Below are 27,738 nucleotides of genomic sequence, written 5' to 3' on the forward strand. Positions count from 1 at the left end.
AGTACTGGCATTTTAAATTTGAATGCAGGCACTCAATGCCTCTTCGGTAGAATGCCTTTCGTATTCTGCTGTAGTTGATAGCAGTGCCTTGATAGTGTATTGCTACACATGAGGGCAATTAAATTGCCACAGCAGAAGACGAAAATGAAGGAGGGGAACTTGTGCAGGATGTTCTGTTATAAATGCCACTGGTAGGCTGGCTTGTACTGCCATGTCACCACTTGCATTAGAAACAGTCAGAGGTGAAGGTGACTCAAGCAGCTGATCTTCAGGAAACATTAGAATGAATTTATAGCATTATGTAAAAACCTTTGAAAGTGTAGTTTTGTCATCGTGCTTTACCTCCATCAGTGCACTCTCTCTTGCCTGCTGTATGGTGGTCACATCTTTACATGCCTTTAATAGCATCATTTTATTCCATTGGAGCTCCTTGGCTGACCCTTCAAGACATAAGAACATTTGGATTTATAAAAGGAATTTTTAAACAGAAGAGCTTCCATATTCTCCATCTCTGCGCCCTCCTTTGTGTTTTCTCCATACTGTTCTTTTTATCTTCCGTCTGACCTTCTCTGATTCCCATAGCCCAATTTTAGAGAACGTTTTCCCTTCTTTTTGTTGCTGTGCATGTGGGATTGGGGCTTCCAGATACTGCCATATTACTGTAATTTAGTTTTATCGTTCTTATTTCTAGAAAGCAGCACTAGATTTTATGGGCTCAAAACTATCCTTTTTCTAGGAATGTAATTGCAGGACTGGGAAGTAAGAAGTGGTAGGAGAAGTAGGTGGGTATGTACATAGGTTGAGGGAAGAGACAGTAGGAATCATCTTCCTCACCTTCTGATGTTCTTTGTGATAACCTGCAAATGTTAGCGTTGCGAAGGAGGAGGAGCAAGCAAGGTAGGGGCAGTGGGAGGCTGCCCTGGGAGAGGGCGGTGTGGTCCCACCAAGCTTCGGTCCTTGTAGAGAAGCTGGGCAGCACTGCTGTTCAATGAGTTTCAGTTGTTACAGATGCCAGGCAGCTCCAGAAAAGGAATTGCTTTCTGGAGAGCGTAGACCTCCAAAGTCTACCCGGAATGCACTGCCAAGAGCAGCGTCTGGTTACCAAAGTTCCCCTTTGGACCTTGGGTCATTTCACAAGGATTGTTTTGGTACAGCCAGAGCCCATGCCCAGGGCTTGGCATTTGAAAACACTAACTCAGTGCTGCTGAAAGCCAAAACAAGTAAGCTGCTAGCATGTTTTCACCCTTCCGTGGGGAATCTTACAGTATTGGCAGCCGCTTGGCATTCCTTGTATTTAACAGGTGTTCCATGATGATGTTATTTTATCACATAGATCCTTGGTTTAACATTTGTAACAGAAGAATTATAACCCTTTGAATAGGTTTTGTTCCAGCCTCAATAATTTACCATGGGGCTTTCTTAGCATGTATATAGTTCTTACAGAAGTCAGTATAGTATTTATCAGAGAAAGCAGGTTTTGCATTCTTTGGCAGTCAGTGTCATTGTAACTGGAAGCCTTGGCAGTGTGAGGCTTTGGCCTCAGGCTTCCCTATTTCAGGTACAGAAAAAATTCCTTTTGTTATTCCATTCTCTCTTTTTTTTTTTTTTTTTTTGTTTACATGCACAGAGTCCACTTGCATTTTCATATATATATGACACTACCAGTTATTAGGTTTCTGGCATAAGGGGCAGCAAATTGGTTCCCCTGTGCAATCTTGTCGCGTTGGTGAATACTTGCTCCAGTGCTGTCCTCTCCTCATCTGGAATCAAAACACTCTGAAGTCAGGCATGCCCTTTTGCCACTTTATTTCAGGCTCCTCTCTGCAAAATGGGAGTAATCGCATTTTACTATTTACTATGTATATTGTGAAGATTAATACCTTTAAGGTTGTGATGTGATGACTTGTAATACTTTAAAAAATACATACCAGTGGCAGGCAGGAACAAGCAGGATTCCTTTTTCTTCTGCCATATAGCGGGAGGCATCTTTTTTCATCAGAGTTGGTAGGAACCTTACTCCAAAGCAATGCACTGAGAACTCCCATCAAATACAATGTTGTCCTTATAGAAAGGGGTTTTCATATCTTTTACGTGCATGGTTTTCCTCACTGGCGATGGTGTTGTAAAGCAGTAATGAAGACAAGGCATTTGTATCGTTTATACCTCGAGGGAGAGAAGTGAGATCAAAGCTAGGCTTCGTTCTACGGCTCATTTTACCCACTCTGTGGTAAAACAACAGGACCTCATCTCCACTAGGATTATATAATGGGATAACTAAAATATAGTAACTATCCGTAATTTTCTTGGCAGAAAAGCCAAGGGAAAAGTTAAGAGATGATTATTCTGAACCCCTTGGCTCACTTGTACTTCACTGGGTGTAACATACGCCAGAGTTACACGGGACTGAAAGCACTTCTGTCAACCCTGCAATTTTATATTTTGTGGGTCTTGCATCCCTTTGCAACTCTTCAGGTATCTCACCTGAGCAAAATGTTCAGCATCTTGTCCATCCATTTCATTACCATTTATCCTTCTTCCTCACCTCTGCAGCCAAATCACGGAACACGCTTTCCATGCCCTCTTTCCCGCTGTTCCTAGCTCTCAGCCCTTCCTGCAACTTTTACTAATTCTTATACTTTTTTCCCTTTGGCTGATAAATTTTCATTATTGGTTTTGCATGAAAGTCATCTGGGCTCATACATTGAATAACCTCTGTGGTCACTTAGTGATTACATACACTAGCTGAGGTAATTTATTCACTTTTGTTTTGGTGTGAACACGTCCCTTGGGTCTTGTAACTGCTGTAATCACTTGACCTTAGTGACTGTTAAATGCTTTAAACACAGTTATTTTAAATTTATAATTGTTTTCATTAAAAATCTTTTATAGTAACTTAACTGACCTTGCAGTAAACACAGCATTACGTGCTGAGGAAGAATTAAGACGTTATTCTATGCCCAATATATTTCTTACTGAATGTTTCAACATACTATTATTATCACTTCATACTTTTCCCATCCATTCTCATTCAGTCATATATGGGAAATGAAATACAGGAATATCTAATTATAGCTCTGTCTTCATAGTGCAATATTTCCTTTCCTGCGTGATGGGAAGTGATTGAATAACTCATAAGAATTGAAGAGAAAGCAAAGATAAATTCAGGCAGATAGATCTTTAATGAGTGACGATATGTTTATTGTGCTCAATTAGTATGGGCCTGATTGTGCATATCCTTACTTGTGTGAATAATTTGCATCTGATTTAGTAATTTTTCTCAAATAGCCAGTTTTGTTCTTTTTTGTCTAGTGGTTATCTCTTATTGTTTTTTCTTTTTCCATGCAAGATTTCTAATATAAGGCTCATTAGTGGACGAACTGGGCAAAATTCTGCAGTGGTAAATACGAATAAATCCAGTAGGTGAAATTACTGCTGGTTAATTCTATGGAGCTGAGAGTAGAATTTGGCTACGTTTTTTCTGAGTTGTTCTGGGATTTAGCAACTTGACTGTTTCACGTTTTTTCTTTCATGTCTTGCTTTTGTTTTGAATGCATGTTTCTTTTAATTTCTGTGGGATAATGACTTGAGGAACTTTGAATGGTTTAGTGGACAAATACATATGGGTTTGTATGGAACAAATATTTTTTTACCTGTAATATATCCTTGCCTTTAGTATAAACATTGTTGACAGAGCTAAAATAAAAATTGAGCTTTTTTCTGTGGTGTAGTTCCTACATCATGTTACTTAAAGTGAGACGAAAAGAATGATTATACTATTTTAACGTGGAAGTTTTCTTGTTACACTCTGAATATGTGGATGTGGTCCTCAGAAATGTATTGTCAGTTCTTTTAAAGTCCATTTTTGTGTAAATGTTTAGTTATTGAAAATAGTAGCTTCAGCTTGGAATTGCTGGCTGTTACATGGAATAGATGGCAAAATGGGAAGAGCACTGGAAATGTGGTGTTGGTCTCGGAGGTATGGACAGACACGTGGTTCCAGTCTACGCTTAGATTGCTGCATTAGTACTGTAGAAACTTGAAATTATATTCAAAACTGTAAGCCAGATACCTGCCAAAATAGTGTTTGATCTTGAAGATAGTATAATTTAATCTGAAAAAAATGAACTGTAACAAAATAGTACAATAGTAATATCAAGCTCTTTTCTTATCACTGTTTAAAAATTCAGGGTCACATTCCTCTTGTATCCTTTCTCAATCTCTCTGGTCTGGCTCAGTTTTTCCCTCCTTTTATCTAGGCTTCATCCCCTCTCCAGGCATATTTCATTTAGGGTTTTGTGTGAGTGTGTTCCTTTTGCTAATGTACACTGAAAACAGTTTCATTGTGATGAAGTATTTGTTCCTGAGAGCTTTTGCTCCGTAAAAGCGTATTTCTGATGTGAATTATTTTAGCATCTGACATGACACTTTTTTATAAAAACAAACCAATAAGCTCTAAATTTCTCCAAATTCAGAGAGATATTAGCTCAAAGTATTCGGAACTAATTTAGAACCAGAAGGAAGCTTATGAATATTTTAAAGTAAAATTATGGCAATAAAACCAAATCTCTTCCTATTTTTATAAATTGATTTATTTCTGATCTGTGTTTTTACCATCTGGAGCATATTTTGAACCCTATATTGCTCTGCTTGTTATAGCTAAGAATGAATAATTGACTAAACATAAAATAGCATTTTGATGAACAAAACTCTTAGCACTTGGAAAAAAAAAACGCACGCATTGCAAGTGAAAGAAAATGCTGAGGTAGCTTTAATCCTGTAAGTATGTGTGAGTTTTGCACAGCTGTTCTGGGAGAGAGGGAAGCAACTCCCTGGAAAAATCTATTAGTCTAATTTTGAAAACAGCTATGTCTTCTGCGAGTGGCTCTGGTGTAGAGCTTCTTTGGGCTTCAGAGACTGGAATGGGATGCACTTATTTTAATAAGAGGTTGAGCTGGCTGCTGAAGACAGTTGACTCCTCTGGTGGTGTTGGCGTTCTGCTGTCCCTCTGATGCTGTTAGGAGGTTCGTGTGATTTGCAGCATCCAGTCCATGCTGGCTGCCTGTTTCAGAGATGCTCTGAACTGGAGAATAATGGAGACCTGAAGCTGCACTGGCAAGCCTGCAAGCAGTTTTATTGTGTCTACTTGCTTATTAGTTCTAGTTGCTAATAGATGCTGGATATTACGAGTTTGGAACGTGTTGATGCAATTTCATTAAAAAAAACCCCAGATTTATAGGATGAAATCTAGAGTCGTCAAGTTTTTTTGGCTTGGTGGGTTTTTTTACTTATTTAGTTCTCTGGGTTATGTATCTCCCTCTGTCTTTATGGTAAAGTTTTTAAAAGCTTTTTCCAAGTTTATTTAGATTTTATTGCAGTATCACTACTTAAGAATATTTCCTTTGCTTTTGTTCTAACTTGAACTGTGTTTAATGTCACAGTTAAATTCTCATTTGCACTTAGTTTTAAATTCCCATATGGCTTGACTAAATTAATCATCAGTGCTCAGCTTTTATTTGCATACAGCTTTTTTAGATTTATTAATACTAATGTTAATGTTTTTTCTTCTCAGAGGAATAAAAAAATAACTTGAATGTTACATTTTATTGTATTTATAAAATAGTGGGGAAAATACAGCCATATGGATTTTTGGTAATAAGCTGAATAATATTTTTCTGATGTAGCAATCTACAGTGAAATGTGAAAACAAAAGTTAAAAAAAAAAAAGGTGCAAAATTCTACTTTTGTGCTGTGGTTACTAGAGCTGCTTCTTCATATTTATCCTCTGCTCTGAGTCAGATACTAGATGCTTTGTGGAAAACAGAACCCTATAAGTATAACTTAAAAGGTAAAACAGGAGAAATGGTATAAAAATGAGTTTCAAGATAGTAAAATTTCCACTGACTAAAGTGGAATTTGTGCATGAGGAACAGTGTAAGTTATTCATACCTGATCAGTTGTTTCTTGGTTTGCTCTTGTTATTCCTGGCAACTTTGCATAAAGAAATTTCACAAGAAACTACTTTTACTGTCTGTTAATGGCATACGGAGAAACTTAGAGGTTTTTTCCTAAACTGTAGTCACTAATTTACTAGAGATACAGTGTAAAATTCTCTGTACAAGTTGTGTAGTACCTACCGTGATCAGTCAAACCAAACATTAAGGTGTTATTTGACAGCCATTAGAAAATGTGGCTCAGGTGAAATGTGCTTTCAAAGAGAATAATGTTCTGGGTTGAGTGGCTCTTTGTATGTTTAAACCTAACATATTCCTTTGGTAGCTTTCAATGAAAGAAAGGAGCCAGCGAGCACTGGAAAGTATTGCACAATTCTTGGACAGGACTTTCAATCACAGTAATTGCTCAGCCATTTCTTGGATCTGCTTCCCTGGACTGCTGTTGTCTTAAAACAGGGGGGTGATCAGGCTTCAAATAACAAACCATAACCAAAAAAAATTTATAAAGTAACCAAAATAATTCTTCCTTTCAATTCCCTCTTTCCCACAGATCCACTTTTAAAACAGAACAAAAATTTATGGTGGTTGTATTGACCAGGCACGAAACAAGTAATGCCACCCAAAACCAGGGTTTTATAGACATTGTCATCAGATTCTTCCTTCAGCGTTGCTGCTGCAGCTGCATATCATAACATGAGAATGATTTCAGTGGAAAGCAGTCAAAGTATGTATTCTTTGTACACCATCAATTTATTTTGTCCCTTACAAATTAAATCTTGCATCAAAAATACAAAGTGCAAAAATGCCTCTCTCCTAAATTTTCACATCACGTACACCAAATTAACAATATCTAATTAAAATAAGAAGTCTTTCTGTTAGTAGAGCATCACATTCCTGCTTAGAAAGAACAATGGTTTCAGCGTGGAGGAGTTGCTTTGAGCAGCGAGAGGTTGGGGCTGGGGGGAGAAAGCACTGCAGATTTTAGTATAATGTGTAGTGTTCAAAGAAATTTTATTTCATCATAAAGATTAGCAGGCTGTGTAATTCAATTTAAAGCTGTTTGGCAGTGTCCTGTCTATTACAAAGCCTTTTTTTTTTTTCCTAATCACCACTGTTGTGGTTTTTTTTTTTTTTTTAATGTTGTATGTGACTACAGAACCTAGCAGACAGCAGGAATGATCTTTGGGTTTTGTGCTCCCCTCCACCCCCCCCGCCCTTTTCAGTTCTGCATGTTAGGAAATGCATGAGATTACCTTAAACTGAGCTACAAAATGGTATCTCAGTGGAATGCCATCCTGCTTTTTTTTGGCTGTTATAAAATGATATTTTTTTTTTTGTGGCCAGCCACTGAGAGTGAAGATCTGCTAAAAATGTTAGATTGGGGGTGGTTGAATCAAGTTTAAAACTCAAATGTTAGCATTTATTCACACTGTTGTAGACATTACTATGCTATAGAAAAGCAACATGCAGCACTTTATGTTAATGCAAGACTGGCAGACCTTTATCTGACAGTAATTGCCTATACTAGGGGGTTAATAAATGTTCCAAGAATTACTGACTTCTTTTTTTGTTAAAGAAAAATAGGTTGGTGCCTCTTGCTGGCTATAACCAGCCAGCATAGCTTGTTAATTAACCCTCTCATTGCAGTGGGCTGAAGCTGAGTATTTGAGCTTGGACAAATTCTGCATGCATTTTATGTATCGGGAACGATGTGTCTTGGCACAAAAGGGCTGCAAAGGAAAGATCTGTGCAACTCCACCTCTCCCATCCACCCCCGTCGCACCTGTTAGAAGAGCCTGAAATCTTTATTGACTGTATTTAGGGAGTATATTGATTTCAGAGGACGGGTGTTACATTTGTAGGTACTCTGGTACCACTGGTGGGGAGAAAAAGGAGAAGAGAGCCCCTTCTCCCAGAGCTAAAGGAATCTGCGTTTTCTTTGTCCTGCTCTGTCATCCTGAGCGTGACGGTGTGAATAACGGTGCTTGCTCCGGTTGCAAGACCCACAGGCAGCGCCTTCTCTTGGTGACCCTGGTGCAAGGCTGGGAGGACCCGCTCTGCTGCCACGACGTGTGGCGCCGGGCTGGTCTCAGCCTCTGGCTCACCTGCGGGCCCTTCCACAGCTTTGGGGACTGAGTTTCTCAGGACTTGAGATCACGTGGAGGCTCAGGTCGCTTCAGTGCCTGACTTCACTGAGCTCTTCTGGTCTCTCTTGTCTCATCCTGCACCCCAGCTGTGAGGTGACGGTTACCAAACCCTCACTTACTGCTGATGGTACATTTAGTAGAGAAGGAACAAAGCAGCACAACAGGGAACAGCAGTGTAAGGAGAGAGGCAAGAAGATGCAAAGCCAACACAGAAGAGAACAAAATAACATCAAACTGGGGGAGGGACGGGGGCTACAAAGAAGAGGGAGACAAATGAGAGCACAGGGATGTGAAGGAGTGGAGGATCACCTGCTTTTTCCAGAGCATCATTTCTTCCCAAGTTAATAAAATTAAGAAATGAGAGCTCAGGAGCACTCTGTACTTTGAATTTCCTGTAACTTGATAAGTGAACCTTAAAGACCTCAGAATCATGTACATCTTTTCTAATGAACCAGAGGCTGGGCTGGCTGTCAGGGTGCAATAGCTTCTTTTCTCCTGAATGTTGCCATTAAATTTTTCTTGGTGTAACCAGCCAACATGGAGAGTTTTAGTTTAAAACAGAGCTGCAAATGATAAAAAATGACCCATACTTCCTTACTTTTACCTGAGCTGCTCTCCCCCGTATGTTACTCTTAAGGCTCCCCACTCCCTAAGCAGCATTTGGCATTTGCCTTCGCTACTGAGAGAGGAGCAGAAAAGCCGCAAGGCAACCATGAACCTGCATTTTTGTGCAGGAGGTGTCTCCTGAGCATTGTGGGGAAGGAGTTCGTTCCTTCTGCTCTCCTCAGTCCCTGCTGCAAGCTTCAGTGGTCGCTGGGAATAAAATAATGTAGCTGTAGCCACACTCGTGGTCCTGAGAGTAAAGGTCTCGGACTAACGTCCCCTCATAAAACCCCATGCGAAGTAATTCCCAGACTAGCGCTGCAGGGAAAGCCATTCACCATTTGCAGTCTCCGGGCTGTAAATGATAATCCTGTGCCATTAGCTGGAGTGGGGAAGGCGGGGAGGGGTTGCCTGAGCAAGGCTGGCTGCGGGGATGGGGATGCGGGGATGGGGATGCCCTGCTGCGGCAGGGGCTGCCCTGGGACAGAGGGAGGGAAGAGCCGCTGACCTGGTGACTGACAGCCCTGGCCCTCTGTGCTAAAGCGGGCCCTGCCATTTGAGTGAGTTGCGAGAGAGGATGCCTGTACAGTTATAGTGGAAGCAATATAGCCATTCATAAACAAATGCTTCCGTGAAGCCAGCTGTAAAAACAATGATGCTTGCCTTTGAGGTGAAAGGGCAAAACCTTAGCAAAAGGAGTATAAATAAGAAATAAATTGTTACCTTTGTGTAAGTGACTGAAATAGCTGTTCTCTTAGTGCTTTGTCTTGACCAGCTCTGATTAACTATAGTTGTCGCTTTATTCAGCAAAACTTAAGGTCTGCATATCATGCAGACTTTTTACAGCAGTTTTTTCATTCCTTTTTTCCTTTTTTTTTTCCTTAAAGTCTAGAAATAATGGCTAAAATGTGTAAGTCAAAAGAGACCCTACTCTGCAGAAAGCACACAAGATGAAAAACTGCAAATGTTGCATGCCCCAACAGTTAATGATAGTGTTTAATTAGAGAGAAATATTTATTCATGTACCAGAATCCTCGGTGTACTTCTGTACAAAAAGGGAAACTACAGATGCTGCATCGTACGGATTTTGCAGCACCTTGTGAAAATGTTACTGTAAATTCAAATGCACAGATACAAGTACCATAAATCTCGCATATCCATTTAACTTGGTGTAAAAACATTTCGCTACTTTAGTAGGTTAGGTGTTTAATATTATCCTTATAAAGGAGCAGAGATGGCTGCAGCAAAGGGCCGATATACTTGTAGTAACAAGGTTAGGAAAGATAAGAGTTTCACTTGAATTCCATCACAAATAAAGCACGCAAACTCTCTGTATTGCAGAATGGAGTTTACATATACCATTTTTCATTTCTCTGTTTTGTCCTTCCTTCTTTGGAAGGACAATTAGGAGGTATTTCAGCACATAGGTTTGCCCACTGAAATTCAAGGAGCGGCACCTTGGATTTTTAAAAAACCTCAGTCTGAGCTGTCTGTCATGAGCTCCTGGGATGTTGTAACATAAATAATTTGGTAATTGAAATTCTGCAAAGCCAGGAGAAGAGAGAAGGTGGCAAGAAATAGTAGCAGGGGTGAGATTTGGAACTCGGAAATCACTGGCACCTATTTCCATAGTTATCGCTCTAGACCTTCATCAGGCTTAAAGTCTCCTTCTCCCTCTTTTTAGTGTTCGGGGTTACTATAACTTACAAGGAAGATATCTGAGGCTATGTGCCATTCTGCTCAGGCAATTCTAGATGGCTAGGGAAAAAAAATGCTTAAGAGGAATTCAGTTCCTTGTAATAACGTGATACAGCTGGAGTGATTTGGTTGTCTCCTTTAGTAGCTAAGAAACCTCTCTGTGGGCTGAGTTATTAAAAGGAATTTCCTTACAGGGCTCAGGAGATTCCTGGTATCCAAGTTCATCTTAAAAGACTGTAATGGAATGTTTAGGTTTATTTAGAATAATAAATTTAAATGTGGGATTCAGAAAATAATGCTGGAGGTACATAAAGACCTGCCTGAATATTTTTAGTTGACTGTAATTTCTGTTTGCGTTCTCTCTGTACTTTCTTGTTAAAGATTTCAGAAAAGGACCATGGAGGTAGTTCTGAAATACAGTACGTAGTCGTGTCAAATGGATATCGGGCTGCTTCTGCAAGTGGAGTTTAGTTCAGGTTTTAGATTTCTCCTCTCCCGACTTAGAAAAGGAAGAAACAATTCCCAGCGAACATCAGCATCGCCATCCGAAAATATGTTTAAAAACACCTTTGAATATCAAACTTGCTTCTTATACTTAAATGTTTACAAGTAAAAGCACAAAACATGATCACAGGGTAAAATTTCAAAAGCAGCTAATTGCTTTAGCACACTGGAGAATGTTACATTCTCAGAGTTATTAAAAAGCTGATGTCCTGCTTTTAGACAGCAGTCCATATTTAAAAAATATTTTGGGATATTTAAAAAATATTTTGGGATATTTAAAAAATATTTTGTCTTATTTCTTCTTTTTCCTTTCAGTTTATTTTCCTTGTGATGATTATTGCTGTCCCTGCTTATTATTTTTTCCCTTATCATTATGGGAATTTATCCATGTTACATTAGTATTGGTAGTCAGCTAAGTCTGAGCCCCAGTATGTTTTGTAGTTTACCAATAATGTACTAAAAAATTATAGTTTTGAAAGGAAAGATTTCAGTTCCATGTATAAAAATTGAGAAGTTATGAAAAATATACTGAATTATAGAAAGAAAATTAAAATAGTTATCAGCAGTTTCTTGTGTATGTATTTGAGATTTTTCGTTTCATAAGAAACACTCTGATCATCTTCCTGGGACACAGAAAAAGGAGGCATTTGGAGGGAAGACTTTCATTTAAAAATGAGAAAACAAATAATGGGAACAGGTTCAGAGAGGACAGAAACAGGAGAATGTCTTTGGTGATTATATGTGTTTCCTGATTGATTTATTTATTTGTTTATCTTAAGATAGGTACGTAGATATTGGAAGTATCCTGATAGAGATGGGTTTTCCAATCCTGTGGACAGAAAAGGAAGTTCTGCTGCTCGCGTAAAGGTCCCTGTCGATAAGGCAGAAAAATTTAGGGCAGAATCTAGATCTGGGTCCTGTATTCATAATTGTTATTTACCTTCAGTAAGTTTACCTTCAGTAAGTAATGAAGAATTGCTATCCAGACTTGTTTCTCTTTTAAATATCTGGAAAATCTTGTCCTTAGCATTCGCTGGCCTTTTGCAGTGTGAAAATATATGTACATGAAAATACCAAGACATTGTCTGTGATAATTATGATTACCTTAATTACTTTCTGTATAATTGTTTCTCAAGATGACCTCCTTTTTGATGGCTTTTATTAATTTATTTTAGAAAAAAAAGACTTAATTGGAATTGTAAATTACGGAGACAAAGGGTATATTGTGGGAAGTAGGTCCAGATCTGTTTGTGTCAGACACTGACTGTTGGGTTTTATATTCTTAAGATTCATGGAGAAAAATCATTTAAATTGATACAATATGTGCGTGCACAAGGTAATATCAACAACCAATATATTATTTCAAAATCTGGTGAGTTTCTTTATAGAGGATTAGGTTATATAGTGTGGGGGGACTCCGAAAAGAAAATAGAATTGTGTATTGATGCCTTTAGAAATATTATTTGAGGGCAATAAAATGTTCCCTGAAATTCCCTCCTGAGTGGAGAAAATGGAGTTTGTTTGCAGTAATTGCATTTTCTAGCATTTGCTTTCGCACTTTCCAATATGAGTTAAGCCAATTGGAACCTGTGATTTCGTTTTGCTTATTGGCAAAAGTACCATGTAAATTGATCTGTGATGCATTTATAGAGAATGCTTTGAAAATTTTGAAATAGAGATGGCTTTTTCTTATTAGATTTAGATAGTATTAGGGTTCATTTCTATATTTTAGCCTAATGTAATAGTAACCAAAAATGTTCCTTTTCAATTTAGTCTTAATCAAGTTCAAGGAGAACGTTTCTACTTAGCCCCACTGGCACTGTGAAGGCAGAGTTTATGTTCCCATTCTCAGCCTTGGTATTCGGCGTTCAAGATCTGAGCCATTCGAAACCACACTGAGCTGAAATCGGTCTAAAACTTGTCAGCCCTGGAACATTAAGATCTTGATCGCAAAAGAAAATGTAAATTTCTGTTGGACAAAATATAACATATTTCTGTGTATTTGCAGTATACATGCACTATAGACCTTAAACTACAGGGGGTTAGATGCAAATCTCATTATAAGTGTAAATATGGGGTAATTCTGTTTAGAGGAACAGCCTTCAGCTCTGCCAGGCAAAAGATGTTTTTGCCTGAAATCCTTAGATATTTTCCCAAGTGAACGCTATTTCGCTTGAAGGATCTCTTTGAAAGCGCGCACATAGCACCAAAGCAGCCGTGGTAGTCCTTTATGTATTGCTTTGCTATGGGAAAGAGAAGAGTAGCAGGAACTACCATTTCTGCAAAAAGTATTTTTAAAAATGAAAGGAAAAAATAAGGCTATTGTAATTTCCAGGGAGGGTGGTGTTTTCAGAATTTGCTAAATTTAAAGGGAAACTTCATAGCTGTCAACTTTTTTGATTTTAAGTTAGGTGGTGGTTTTTTTTTTCCCCTTGAAAACTCCATCTTTTAGGTTACATAATTACAAGCCTGAAAAGAAAGCCTTTCCAGGGACTAGCAAGCAGAGAAATCTGTGCTCCTTCTGTTTCAAATTTCATAATTTTAAAGTAAGTTTGGGGGACTTCTTACACCTAAAATTGGCAGTGCTGTGAGCTGCAAAATCTGGAGGCTTTTTTGCTTTTGAGGTTAGACTAAACAAAAACTTCAGATTCTGCCTGTTTCAAAACAAATAAATGTCATGTATTAATTGATAAAACTTCAGTGATGCTTTCCATGTTTCAAGAAAAAATGTTTCAATAACAGTAGCCCAGTGAAATTCAAAACAGCTTTGAGATCAAAACCCAACACGTCATGTCAGAATAATGCTAAGGAAGACAGGGAACACTGAAGTGAAACAAAAGATTGTCGCTTGTGTTGTGCTACGTTTTTTTTCTTTTAACAGAGAGGAGAAGGATATTAATCACAAACAGTTACATTAGAATAATGTTATGGTTGAGACATAAATACATAAAAGCAAGGAATTGTTACCAATGTCAAAGCATCTTTAAATCAGACCCCTAGTTAACTAGGTTCTGCTGTGTACGGTTCATACTGCACTTGGCGATGTTTCGGCCCGGTGCTGTGCAAAATTCACTTTATTTACCTACGGGAGAGAGAACGAGTGGACGCACTTGGTATTAGTACGGCTGATTCTGCAGAATCAGAGCTCTCCGAAGTGCCCATACAGGTTCAGCAGCACCTGCATCTCGCAGAGGACCGTGTTTGCTGCGATACCTTGGCACTACGTAGCCGAGTTACAGGTGCTGAGGCAAGATTCACTCAATACTTCCTTGCTTTCATGGGTTTATGCCTCAACCTTGGCATTATTGTAACGTAGTTTTTTGTGTTTAATGTTTCTTAGACTTGGTTTTCCATTGCCAGCATGGAAGAAATCCTAATGCATGAGTTTCAGAGGAGAAGGTAGCAGTCTGAACCTGCTGTGTGGCTCGATCCGCAAGTGTGAGTATTAACGCTAGAGCTGTCAGGCCTTGTGAAAATTAATGAAGCCTGACGGTTACAGAGTGAAAGGTCAGAGGCAGAGCTTGCACTTACCTAACATTTCTGTTTTGTTGTGTCTAACAGCGTTTTCAACAAAGGGGATCTTTAATGTACAAGCTTCAGATTTATCGCAGGAATTCAAGGGTCTCAGCCTTTGCTTCTCCCTGTGCTGTGGTCTGATGTTTTCTTTGCATAAAGGCAAAACAGTTAAACTTTCATTCATCTACTCCTCTTGCTGTGTTGCTCATGTGTGTTTTGCCCATATTTTTCTTTCTCCAAAATTTTTTTTTGGAGGGGAAAAAAAAAAAAGGAAGCATCTGAACCAATGATAGTTTAAAAAGCTGGTGGAATACTTTCATCAAGAAGATTTTAAGAGATCTTGTACTTCAGTTCTTTGTACTTCCTTAGAAGCATGTTCTGTTTTTGTGCATGTTCTGTCTTTTATTTGCTTGCTTTTTCATTTTTAGTTATTTCATTCTGTAGATTTCTACAGACATAGAGAGGTAAAATGCATAGAAATACATGGGTGACGTTTTGAGCCAGTAGGTTGGTTGACATCAGTTTTAGCTATCCCATTGAGGACTTTTTGTGACGGCTGTTTGATTAAAACAGCCAGAGTATTTTCACAGTCAGTTGATCAGTCTCATCCAGAAAAGATGTTTGTTTTTCCTACCAGTTTTGGATCTCGGTACCTGCAGTTGATGATTGGTGTGAGAAGTCCAGCTTACCACTTGAAAGCTCGAGTCTATATAACTGTACTTACCCAGTCTAACTCATTTGTTGCTGCCGAAGGAGAAATCAGAGCCTTTGAGATATTCTGTCTTTCTTTTAAAAAGCTGAGAGGGGCCTGTGTGTGTTGCGGTTGTGCTGTAAATGCTGGGAAGAGAGAATAACCGTGGCCCTGAGATGGAGCGGGCTTTCCATGAGAAGCCTCTCTGAAGAGTTACAGAGCTGCTGAACAGTAGCAGGTTCTGGGTTGCCCTTGCCTGCTGCCCATCGGTGGGCAACTGGTAGCAACCTGTGCTGCTGTGGGGACTGGAAGTCCATAGGAACGACACAAAAGCTGCTCCTTCAGTGTTTATCTCTGGATGTGTATGGGGCTGATTATAGATGAATGCTCCAAGACCAGTTTTGCATTTTTGAAGCGTATATGTTATACCATAAATAGGAGAGGATTCACTTGCACAGACATCTCACTTGTACAGATTTTCCCTCGTTTTGAAGGGACTATGATTTGTACTTCAAGGTTTCTTAGCCCATTTCTCAACATATGGCCAAAGGGTCTATGAGGCTATGAAATGGGCATGAAAACACTTAATGTTTCGTGGAAGTGCTGTGTGGTTTGAATAGTTAATGCATGCACACGCAGAGCTTCACATCAAAAGCACTTGCATAGCGTTTGTGTGTAAATACAGGTTTCTACCACTATCACATTATTTCTTATTCCCCTACTTCCCTGTGGGTTTTGTAGGTAACAGTAGTTGAAAAATAATGTGATTTTCTATTTTTATAGGGACTCAGCAGTTAACATTCATTGCCAGTCAGACTCCTTTTCATGTCTGGCAGCTCTACAGAACTTGGGTTATGTGACTAAATTGTACTCATATGAAGCATGCCATTAAAACAGGAACAGTTGTTCAACAGATTAAGGACTCCTAGGATCAAGTACTTAAGGTGAACTTAAAAAAAAACCAAACTGGAACACCTACTTACGTAGGTTGAAAAAAACCAACCGCCTCCCCAGCTTCCCCCCTCATCCTGTGTAATAGGTGTATTAAAAGTCAGTCTGTTGCTCAGCTAATACTTTGAAGTGATATAAGTGGTTGCAGCCACCAAAAGAAGTCCTGCCTTACCAGCGTTCACAGAGCCTCGTTCCTTTTTTGCTACATCAATTTTCAGCTGGATCAGTTTCCTGATCCACTGTGCTCTGCGGCCACCAAATCCTTGTGTTGGCAACGAGGCGTGGTGGCACAGGAGTGAGGATGAACACGTGGGGGACAAAGGTACGTGGGACTGTAGCTTGAGGGTTGCCTTGTTAAACGAGAAGTCACAGAAATCTTCCAAGACTCCCAGATTAATGTATTTACTATAAACAATTCCATTTTTACAAGTTATTCACAGTTAACTCTGCTTTTATTTGAGCAAGACTGATACTGACCTTTTGTCTTCCAGAAGAGAACAACTTGTCTAATTGCAATATTTTCTTGACCAACGATTACATTGTGCCCTTGCTTCTACTGTTGAGGGCGGATGTTGAAAAACATCTTAGCCAAAATAATATAAATATATATTGAAGAGACAAACGCACATCCTTTGTGTGTATATACGCATAAATATACAGGATTTCAAATACTCCAGTATAAGTGACTCCACAGACTTGGTGCCCTAATCATTTTTAGTAGCTGTAATTTTAGCCTTTTGATCTCACCTGTTAAACATTTAAGTATTTTTAATTTAAACTCAGTTATTACCCTGGGAATTGATAATTGGGGTTTCTGAAGTGCTTGTCCCAGCAGACAGATCAAACTCTTTTCCTAGTTTGGAAAGTGATTCTTCTGTTTTCCAGATTCACAGTATAAATTAGAATGAATAATATTACTGATGCATGACGGAAAATTTAATAGTTAGGAAATTAGACTAATAAAGACCAAATGTAGCTAACAAAAATTTTGTGAAGGAAAATGAGGAAATGCCTTTCAACCTGTGTATTGTGCTACAGCGTCTCTCTCTGTACAGACAGCACAGATGTAGATACGCAGAGATTAATCTGGTCAAGATGAAACTAAAATACCATAGAGCAGGAGATTTTTGTGTGTGTGACTGTTTATGCTTCCATATTAAACACAAAAGGTCAGCAGATTATAGACAAAGGGCAGGACTGGCAAAAGAAAACACGCCAAAATATTTCATAAATAGTATCAGAGAGAATGAACGTTGTGCACTGCCACAGGGCCTTTCAGGAAGGGAAAACCTGCATGCCATGAATAAATAGCTGATCTGATTGCAGGTAATTTATTACTGTGATTAGTGCTATATGGTCTTTCCTCGGGGAAGAGGGAAGAGACGGATGAGACTTCCTCCGCTGTGCTCCCCTTCGCTGGGCCCTGGCTGGCACTGGATGAGCCGTGTTGCTCATCGCTAGCTCCCGAGCCCGCTCCGGGAAAGGACAGCAGAATGCGACTGGTTAGGAAGTCGGGGAACGAGGTGGGAGCCTGGTCAGGCCTTGGTGCCCATCCTATGGTAAATATTGAGGTATGTACAAACACGGAGTGAAGCAGATCTCCGCTGGTTGCTGGATGGGGGACCTGGGTCTGCAGCCATTCCCCCCCGCCACGCTGGTTACTGGCGGGCCCGCAGGCTGCGGCTGCGCGGTACCGCTGAGCTGGAGCTCGCAGGGAGGTGTTGACGAGCTCTGTCCCCGTGGGGTTTCTCCTCCAGGGCCCGTTTCGCCTTATTCCTCAGTCCTAGTCTTGGTCCTTGGGTTTCACTGGTGGGGCCATGTCCAGAGCTCCCCGGCGGCACCGGGAGAGGCTCCCCTCTCCCAGGCCCCGGCTCCCCCGTCCCCTCCTGGCTCTCCAGACTGACCAAGCGGAGCCTCTCCTTAGTCTGAATAAAGTCAACGGCTGTCTTGGCACCAATTGCAGTAAATACTGTTTGGTTTTCCCTGCTGATTTCAGGTGCTTCTGTAACACATATAATGTTGCATTTATATGTTTTAATAATCACTAATGTCACCACTGCTTTTTCTTTTCGTGTCCTGTGTGTCTTCAAATTAAGCGCTCTTTTTCAAGGTGTCAAGATAAAAAACCCATTGACTTCAAGCAAAATGTTCCAGGCTTAATTGGACATCATATCAGCAGAATGTGCTGATTTTCAAACCTATCTAAATACATGGGAGAAAGTGTAAAGCCTGAACATTTATCCAGTAAGATGAGACGCTTTCTCTGCTGAAACTGGCAAATGTTGATAACTCGGCAGAAACCTGAATTTAACTTCTCCATCCTACTTCTCCGAGAATTTAATCACATCTAGCTTGTTTTGGGGGATTGATAGTTATGACAAGTATATCAAATTTCATGCCAGTGGTATCTTTTATGTTTCCTGAGAGAGGAGAAAATAGCAATTTTACCTTATGCCCAGGAGTCACGGAGAGCAGGAACTGTAGGTACCTGCCACATCGAGTTTTTAAATAAAAATGAATTGCAGAGCAGTGTGTAGCAGAGATGGGGAAGGGGAGGGAAGAGAGCGAGGCATAAACTGTAGAGGAGCATTTATTGCATATCCCCCAGCTTTTAATCTAATGCAGCACTGCAGAGAGTTATGAATATGTATGATCTGCGTTTTGTTCAGATGTGAGGTGTCTATGAAGATGTCTGCTTGTTTTTTTCAGGGGATTTACAGCTTTTTGTTTTTCTATCCAGAATTAACTAATTTTGCAAAGATGGTGTTTATGTACATATCTTGTGTAATTCCTGTTTCCATGCTGTAAATACTGAAAAGCAGAGGGTTTTGACTAGTTCCCCTTAAGTCTTATTTAGGGGAACGTTAATCTTGGAAATACTTATAGCTTTACTTTGAAACTTAGTTTTTAAAAAAAAAACACAAATCCAAACAGTTTTGAAAGTTGAAAGACAAGTTCTAAACTAGCAAAGTTTAGAACTCTATTTAGGAGAACTGTATTCACGAGAAATATATAGCATCTGATTCTGTGTTCCTCGAGGCAGATGTTGGGAGTACCAGAACTGGAAGATGGACCCATAGATTTCCACAAACATTTTGCTGCCTTTATGGAAAAGAAAAAAAAAAACAAACCAAACAAACAAACAATTTGGTATGAGACTAGGAAATCAGGCTTATGGTGAAGACAGAAGAAGGGAGATGTGAGTCTGGTTTTAGCTTTGATGCGAACTTACGTGTGATTTTTGGCAAGTCACAGTGGGACAGATTTTGTACAAGAACCTAACTTCTGTGAAGACACCGTAGTATAGGACCATATTTTTAAGGGAGCTCAGCACCCAGTATGTTGTTTGGAAGATCTGGCACTGGTTGTTGGTACCAAGTACTTGAAAATCTGTCTCTGAACTCCAAAAATCTGGCTTCACGGGCCTGATCCATGCCTCGTTCCAAACAATGGAAATAGTTGCCCTGACTTGAGGTCATCAGGCGTGTGCTCTTTATCTCTGGCCCTCACGGTAAATGAATTAACCACATTTCCTTTTTCCTACCTTATGTCTTATTCACTTGAGTTTCATCGTTTCTTCTACATGTGTACTTCTTATAGACATGAGATACTACCATAAACTTAATAATGATGATGATGAAGTGAAAGTCCGCTGCAAGTGAATTGGAGCTTTGGAGAACAGGCTAGGTCTGGGAGTAATGCCACTTCTTAAATGTTTTGGGTTCCTTACGAATTCACCCAAATAATGGCATAATAAAAAGCACTAGCACCAGCAGCCTGATGCAGTACCCATGGCTGGTACCCTCAGGACATACTAGCGAGGCACACTGCAGTCCTGGTAACCCACCCGCTCCGACACCCGAGGTATCTCGCTGCAGGCCACCCCAGTGGATTAGGGCTCAGGGCTGCTGACTCTGACCCAGTCCCATCAATTAAGTGGTAGGACTCTGAGCCACACCTTAGGCTAATCTAAATCAGTGCGTCATCAGTTGAAGGCAAGGGAGCAGTGGTGGTTTATCCCACCTTTGGAGCTGGTTTGGTGCCTACCAGCTTGTTTTGGTTAATGCTTTTTATTATAACATTGCTTTGTGTGACGTTACTTTACATTTTAACCGAGTTTCATTCAGTGGAAGAGAAGCAGCGTTAATAACTTCTGCTCAACATGGACGTGCACATAGATGTTGGGTATTTCGTTCTGTCGCTTCTAGCTGTCTGCTTATTATGGCGGCAATGCTGGTGTGGGAGGAAAATGTGCTAATTAAGTCCTCTTTTTTGTTATTTCAGGAAACCTACCATACGAATATAAAATAGTGATTGCTGGGAATCATGAACTGACATTTGATAAGGAATTCATGGCAGACCTTGTTAAACAAGATTACTACCGCTTTCCCTCTGTGTCCAAATTGAAACCAGAGGACTTTGACAATGTTCAGTCACTGCTGACAAATAGTATTTACTTACAAGATTCAGAGATAACAGTTAAAGGATTCCGAATATATGGTGCCCCGTGGTAAGTCTCGATTTAAACTTTCTTTGCTGTTTATTACTTGAACCACAGCAGGAATCATTCCTGCTGAAAATGCATGAAGCTGCTTTGTTGCATTGCCCTGCAGAACAGTATCGAACTTAGCTGTAAACCACTCTGAAACAATTGCCGCATTTTTTTGTGGATAAATAGGCTATATTTAGCCATGTGTGTGAAATAAGTGAAAAAGAATTGTAATTATTTCTATTCTGCCTGCTGAATGCACTTAAAAAATTGTGGACTCAATATCCACTCTGTGCTTGAGGATTAACTGCAGTGGTATCTTAGTATGTATTAGGGAAGGAAGCTCCGATATATTGTATGCTGTTTAGGTATTTCTGTCTGCTGTGCTAATAGATTAGTACGGTAGTATTTAACACCCACATAGCACAAGGTTCAAGGCAGCAGGTGCTTTAAGCATTATTTCTGATCAGTTCTAGGCACTGTTTTCTTTTGCCTGTAAAGTTGTGATAACGAAATTTCAAGCCAGTTTTGATGTCATTCCACCCCTGTGCTGAGCACAGGCAGGAAAAATTGCTGTCTAGTTTTCTACTAAGGAGACTCTTCCTTGGTTTTTCTACATGTTGTTTAATTGTGATGCCTGATACCCCTCTGTGGAGTCTTGGGTAGCGCTTGTTTTAAATCCTCATGCTAACAACAGCCACAGTCCTTTGAGGCTGTACCAGGAACCTGAACTTCAGTGATGGTGGTAATCATTATGCTATTTGGCATTCTCAGTTGTCAGCTGAAGTACTTAGATGCTAATTTATGCACACCTATAAGAAGGGTTTATTATAAGCTTATAACTTATATTTTTGATGTCAGGCTTGCTTTAAAGGTGAAAGTAGGAGAGGAAGGGGGAATGGCAGGGACTGAACCAAAGAATGGGGCAAACCTATACAGACATTAGAAATTTTCCCCTTCATCTCATCTCTATTGACTGTTCGCTTGGCCCATAGGCCTTGGTGATTCATACACCACCTCACACACTGATGCTTCTGACAGTGCTTTTTTTTTTATATGTACATTAGTGCTGGCTAGATAATGGTGATTTAGCTCTGTATCTCACATTCTTGACTTAAGGTATTAATTTTTTTTAATTTAAAAGTCATAGTCTTTAGCTAGTAGTTAAAATCAGCCTGACATTGCTTAGCTAAAAAACAAACAAAAAACCCACCCTCTAAATCCTGCAGTATCAGCTAATTGGGAAAGATGATCTTAATTCAGGTTAGGAATCATCTCTCAAAGACATTTCAAAGTAATTTTTTTAGTATAGCAGGATATAACACAGAGAAGAAGACAGGGCAGTGTGGGTAGTGTGAGGTGAATTTGAGACTTTACCTGAACTCTGCTTGCTACAGAGCTGCTGGAGAGATCCGGAGGAGGACGTAGAATCCCAGTCTGGGGAAAAGTATCTTTGGGGAAGAGAGAGCTTGGTGTTCTGAAATGGAGAACCGTGTGCTATGCCTTTACATTTACATTTATATGTACTGGCAAAATGTACTGATCTTTTTTTTTCTTTCTTTTGCTTCCCAAATCCGTAATGGCAATCTGTTACCCTTTTGTCTCTGGCTGCATTTAGAAGTTGTTTCATTTTGCAGGTATACACATGGATTTAGAATGTTTGTTCTGAAACATTAAGGGACGCCACATCAAAGAACTGAGTTGTTTTAACCGTAACAAATGAATGGCATATATATTCTGACCTAGTCATGGAAGACAAATGTTAATTATTCTTCCCTATAATCCACTGATAACTGGATTTTTCCAATTAGTGATCAATGGGAAATAAAGCTAGATTGCTAGAAAGGCACGCTGAGCTCCAACCACGTGCAGCCTTCTCCTCTCTCTTGAAGGATGTTTCATTTGTGTTCAGCTGTGAAAAACTGTTGTCAAAGCAAGTTTTGAGCAACTGTTGATGGGGAGTTGAGGCTATCATTTTGAATACAGCTTTTCAGGTCAGCTAGCCCGTGTTTGGAGGAGAGAGTCCTCTCTCTCTCTCTCTCTCTCTCTCTCTCGTTCCTGGAAAATGTGAAAATTCAGCTAGTTTCCTGCATTTTGGTTGGTCTTTGAGAGGAAGGAAAAGTCATATCAGAAAAATCTGTTCCAAATCCGTTCTGTGCCTGGAAACTGAGACAGAATGATCAGACAAGCCTGTTAGCACTTCTTAATTTTTTTTCTCCTTTCCGTCCAATCACATCTCACTCTATTACTATAAATCTTCAGATTACCCCAAAGGAAGAGAATTTGTGGGGCTTTTGTATGTATTTATGGCCTCCTTACCCCAATTAGTTCTGTCACAGAAGTGGAACACTGGTCATTAACCCAGAAGATGCTCCAACCCTAAAATGAGATAAGTTGGCTTGTTCAATTTATGTGCATTTTTGTAAGTATTTCCAGAGGGAAAAAATTCTCATTTGCTGATAAAGCTACTGGTTTTAATTTAAAAAGAGGGATCAAACCAAGAATAACAGCTGTGATTCTGGAGGTTTCAGCCTGTCAGGGGTTTCTAAGAAGTAATTGCCAGAAGACTGGGAAAACTGGCTATAAGTCATCTATCTATTTAGAAAATGTAAATTGCCAACTCAGTTTAACTACAGAAAAGAAATATCAGTCCATATTCATTACGTGTTATTACTCGTGGTACATCTGAAAGCTTTCTAAAGACCTAAGAGAATTCAAGTAGTGCCTCCTAACTTACAATTTAGTAGAATTTGTATGTAGAAAATAACTTATAATACACAGGAGCATTCATGTGTATTTGCAATTGGAATGTGCGGTGGTGCATATCAACAGCCTCTAAGGAGCAGAAAATTTGAATTTAGCCTGATGGTTCTGAGAGTATTAAATGGCATTAGCTGGAGGGGAGTTGGAAACAGAGTATCAGCCCCTAAAAGAGAAAAGAGCAAGGGTGGACATGAATCACACTCAGAGCTCTGCTTATTTTCAGAGGTGGGGAATGTAACTGACATTTTCACACCTGAAATAGGAGAGTCTTTGATGTACCTGGAAGGAGCAAAATGGCTGAAGATTTTCCATTTGGTCTATAGATAACAATCCACAAAAACATTTCCCTCCTTTCTCTTCCTTCTGACTTTGCCCTATGAACCTGGCTTGTTTGGTGGGAAAATAATTGATAGTTTATACTTTACGCAGTCAAAACTCTTAAAGATTCTAATGGAAACATTTTCTCCTTTGGAAATTTGAGGTTGAGGCTACTTATTGAACAGTACAAAAAATACAAACAGTAATGGATATATGAATTTTTAAATCTTAAAAGTCCCTTTGTGAAGTATATGTAAGCATAACTCATACTGATGTATTGTAAAAGCCGTAAGGACAATCTGTTTTTACTGCAGCTTCAGGTGCTGAATATGTATAAGTGAATACGTGTAAGTTTTATTTAAATTCAAATATTGTTATTTTAAAATACGTGTGTTTTTAAAATTATGTTTGAAATTGTTCATCCATGCTAAGGTCTGAATTTACTATAATGTTATAGACGTTTGAATACAAGTATTCTAGCAATGTCTGTTTTCTAATGAAGCTTTAAAAGCGTTCAAACCACCAGAGAACTGCAGTTAACTGGAGCCAGAATTTGTTTAAACCACGTTTTGACAGAAACAATTGTTCAGGGAGAATATATTTCTCTGTTTTATTTTGTTCTGTTGTTCAGCTCTACAGGTAGCTTTTTTGGTTTGTTTGAAAGACAAAAACAGTTGAAATGAAAAGGTGTTCTAATAAACTTTATTTTGTGTGCGTAGAAATTTATGGTAGTTAATTTCATGAATAACGAGGCAATAGGCTTATTTATGGATTTTAAATTCTGTTCTCCATAAAAATTCCACAAAAAACGTCCCAAGTCATAAGTATAAAATAATCTAATAAAGCAATCATTTACATTATTTTTAGCTATTAAAATACATGGGTAAATTCCACCTATATCTAGCAGAAAAGTAAAACTGAAGACCCAAGACTTTCAGCATATGTATTTGTTTGGATAACTATAGATAGATGAATCTCTTTTGAGGGAAGAAAATGTTTAATATAAAAGCTAATTCGATATAAATCAATGCATTTTAATGGTTAACGGAATGAACTTTAGGGAAATAACTGAAAAGCACAAACGTAAAAGATTAAAATTGATTATTTAAATAATGACTGAAATTTGCGATTTGCATCATTGTGATGAAAATCAATTCATCCTGAATGAAGCTGGGAATAAAGCTCTTCCCTTCTGACAGGAACAGCAGCATTGTTCAGCAATATCCTGCACATTTGTCAAGTTGTAGCTTGTTCAGGTCTCAAGAACAGAAGCACAAAGCTGGCCTCCCAGTTGCTTTTAATGAATACTAGTGGGTTTTTCTTATGTCCAAGAATCTGAGCTGTAGGGTGATCCAGAGGTCAAGAACAAACGGCTCGCTGTCGCTCACCTCTGCGAAGCCAAGGCTTTCATTTGCTTTTTTTAGTAACTCCAGAGGAAGTGCCTTAACTCTTTTTCAGAAGCAAAATTTTAATTGGCATAGATAATGCAGCCTTTAGAAAGTATAGACAGGTTCAGTCATCTCTTTAAAATAATATTTTGTGCAATTTTTTTCTTCTCTTTTTAGCCCAGTGGAAAATTTGGGGGTTTCATCAAATGGTTCTGCATAGGTTTGAACTTATTTCTGTAACTCTGTTTCTTTCGCTGCTTCATTTGCAATCATATTTTAATACAAATAGCTCTTAAGCTAGTACATCTCCCTTCTTCTGATCAGTGTTTTCAGACTTTGTGTTTATCCTGTCAGAGAAGCATCAGATGTTGTTTTTTTCTTTTCAATTATAAGTTTTGTAATGCATCATGGATTTTGCTGACAGTCTTCAAGTTCTTGAAATAGCAAGCAAATTAACAGCAGATATTGAGCGTGAGGACTGGAAAACCAATTGGCAACTCACATGATAGGATTCAGATATACTGATGGGTTGGAATGGATCTCATTTCTTTTATTTCCATAGTCTTAGTTAGCAATTAGCTTGCGCCTTCAAAAGGGAGGAATAGAAATTGGACTACTCAGCAATAAAGTTCTTCATTGCTCTTTAGCAGTGAGGAAACCGGGGGGAGATTGGACAAGACTGTTGGTGTTGTATCAGTTTTTCCAGGAATTCCGGCGTTTATGCAGTAGAAGTCAGCAACTGAGAAAAGTATTGGCAAAGACTGAAGTCTTCTGTGTGTGTGTTAAACAAACACACCACCACTATAGCATGGTTGTATTTAAAGGTGCAGGCTTCTGTTTCATTTTTCTTGGCATTTGTCCTTCAGTCTTTCATTTTAGGACTGAAGAATGTATTCCCTGGTCTAGAATTGCAGTGGTTTGTTTACATTTTTTGCCTTGTCGGGAATGTCGCTGATTTTTCTTCAGTCCCTTTGATATCAGATTCACTTCTAAGTAAAAAATTGTCCTGTTTACTTTTAAAAGCTTGCTTTCTTGTTTTCTTTCTTTCTTTTTTTTGTTAAATAAATAGTGGAATCTTTGTACTTTTAAATATAATATCTCATAAATAATTTTTAATATTATGATGCTAACCTGTCCTGGCTAATTTTTTTGAAAGCTCTGCATCCCAGCACTGGGGCAAATCATGAAGTCTTAACCTTTCCTTCAGGCTTGACTTCAGCAGGAATAAGAACTTTAGAGTATTCATTACTAGCGTAACACACAAACTGTGTTTGTGGGTGGAAGTCTAGCCAGTTAAAACAGACATAAAATGGTAGCTCTCCTAACTCTTTTGAATCTTTCCTAGTGTGGAAACAGGGATTTGAACTCCTTCAGAGCAGTACCAAACACGCGACTGTGGGAATCTGCTGTGTGTCTCTGATTCCTGCTCCATTTTCCTGGAGTTCAGTAAATGCTGCGCAAAAAAGCAGAGCCAGAATGAGCATGAGCTGTGCTGTTGAGGGGCTAATTATTTATGGTGGTCTCCTGTTCGTAGGTTGAAGTGTGGTTTGCTCAACAGCAAGGTCATTTTGATATACAAGTTGTGCATACAAAACCCACAAGTTTTGCTTGTGTTTGTAGTTTTGCTTTGTTTTGTTTTGTTTTTTTTTCAATTGCCAGCAGTCCAGGAACAAGTTGGCTTTCCTTTTGCTGGACACTGCAGTCACACAGTGGTCAGTGTGGCATTTGTGTGCACTGAGCAGGCTGAAAGCATTTGCACCCGGCAAGGAGTTAGGAGGAGTAAGGGAAAAATCCTGAATTTTTCAACTCGGCTGCTACAGACTTCATCTTGGGAGGAAGGCTGAACCCTCGTAAAGAATGGGAACTGGGGAAAGAGGAGGGACAGAGAGAGTTAACCCAAACGTGGAGGTAACGCTGTTCCTTGCAGGATTGGCCTCAGCTGTGTGTGTTGATGCTTGCTTGAATGAATTCTGCTGTGCGGCTTCTGCACTTCGTGACTCTTACTTTTCCGTTTTCTTCTACCTGAACGTGTACCGTGCATCTTTGTGGTGGTCTAGTACAGAAAGGAAGAAAGACAAAACTGGAAACAACTGAAAAATGACTTCACTTGAGGACAACCACCTTCACAGCAGGAGAGTGGAGAAGTAAGAGGGGGGCGTGAGCTTTGGCGAGCTGACATCGGAACGGACTTTGCATTGGATGGTGCTCTTCCAGCCCCACTGCTTTCTTGCCTTCGTTGGCCCTCTGTGGTGTACCCAGGAAGAAGTGGGGAGCAGCTGAATGCTCTGAGTGACGGGCAGGGAGGCTGATGGAGGACGAGTGGGTGAGTGCAAGCCGGAGCCTGGCTGCTGGAGCGCAGAGCAGGAGGAGGTTCGGAGCCAGAGAAACCGGGAGTCAGCGAGGCACTCAGTGGGAGAGCATGACTTTGCTGTAGGGGTGGGAGGACTAGGTGAGGGCTGTATCACTGGAGGGGCGAGGCCCATCCTCGCCCACCCTTTTGGTGGGGAGTTATCAGCGGTGCTGCTGGTTTAAAAGCACTAGATCCATGAATTGTTCCTAAGTCAGGAGTTGTGACCCTGAGTGAGAAGGGACTACATGGGCCGATACCTTCACAGTGCGAGTGTCGACCCACGCTGGAAAAACGTAGCCAAAATCCGCTACTTCAACAAGGTACCTAAATGTGCCAAGTTTGGGACATGGGTAGTTTCACTGACTCGGT

General features: G+C 39.6%; 1 protein-coding gene across 1 annotated transcript in view; it reads left to right on the forward strand.

Annotated features, from left to right (window-relative positions):
• MPPED2 (metallophosphoesterase domain containing 2) overlaps positions 1-27,738 on the forward strand; it is a 106,785-nt gene that overhangs the window by 37,931 nt on the left and 41,116 nt on the right. The window contains exon 4 of the mRNA XM_075162785.1: positions 20,346-20,571. Coding sequence (XP_075018886.1) covers positions 20,346-20,571 — 226 coding nt within the window. The remainder of the gene's footprint in view (positions 1-20,345; positions 20,572-27,738) is intronic.

This window comes from Calonectris borealis, chromosome 14 (genome assembly GCF_964195595.1).
Source record: "Calonectris borealis chromosome 14, bCalBor7.hap1.2, whole genome shotgun sequence".
NCBI lineage: Eukaryota > Metazoa > Chordata > Aves > Procellariiformes > Procellariidae > Calonectris > Calonectris borealis.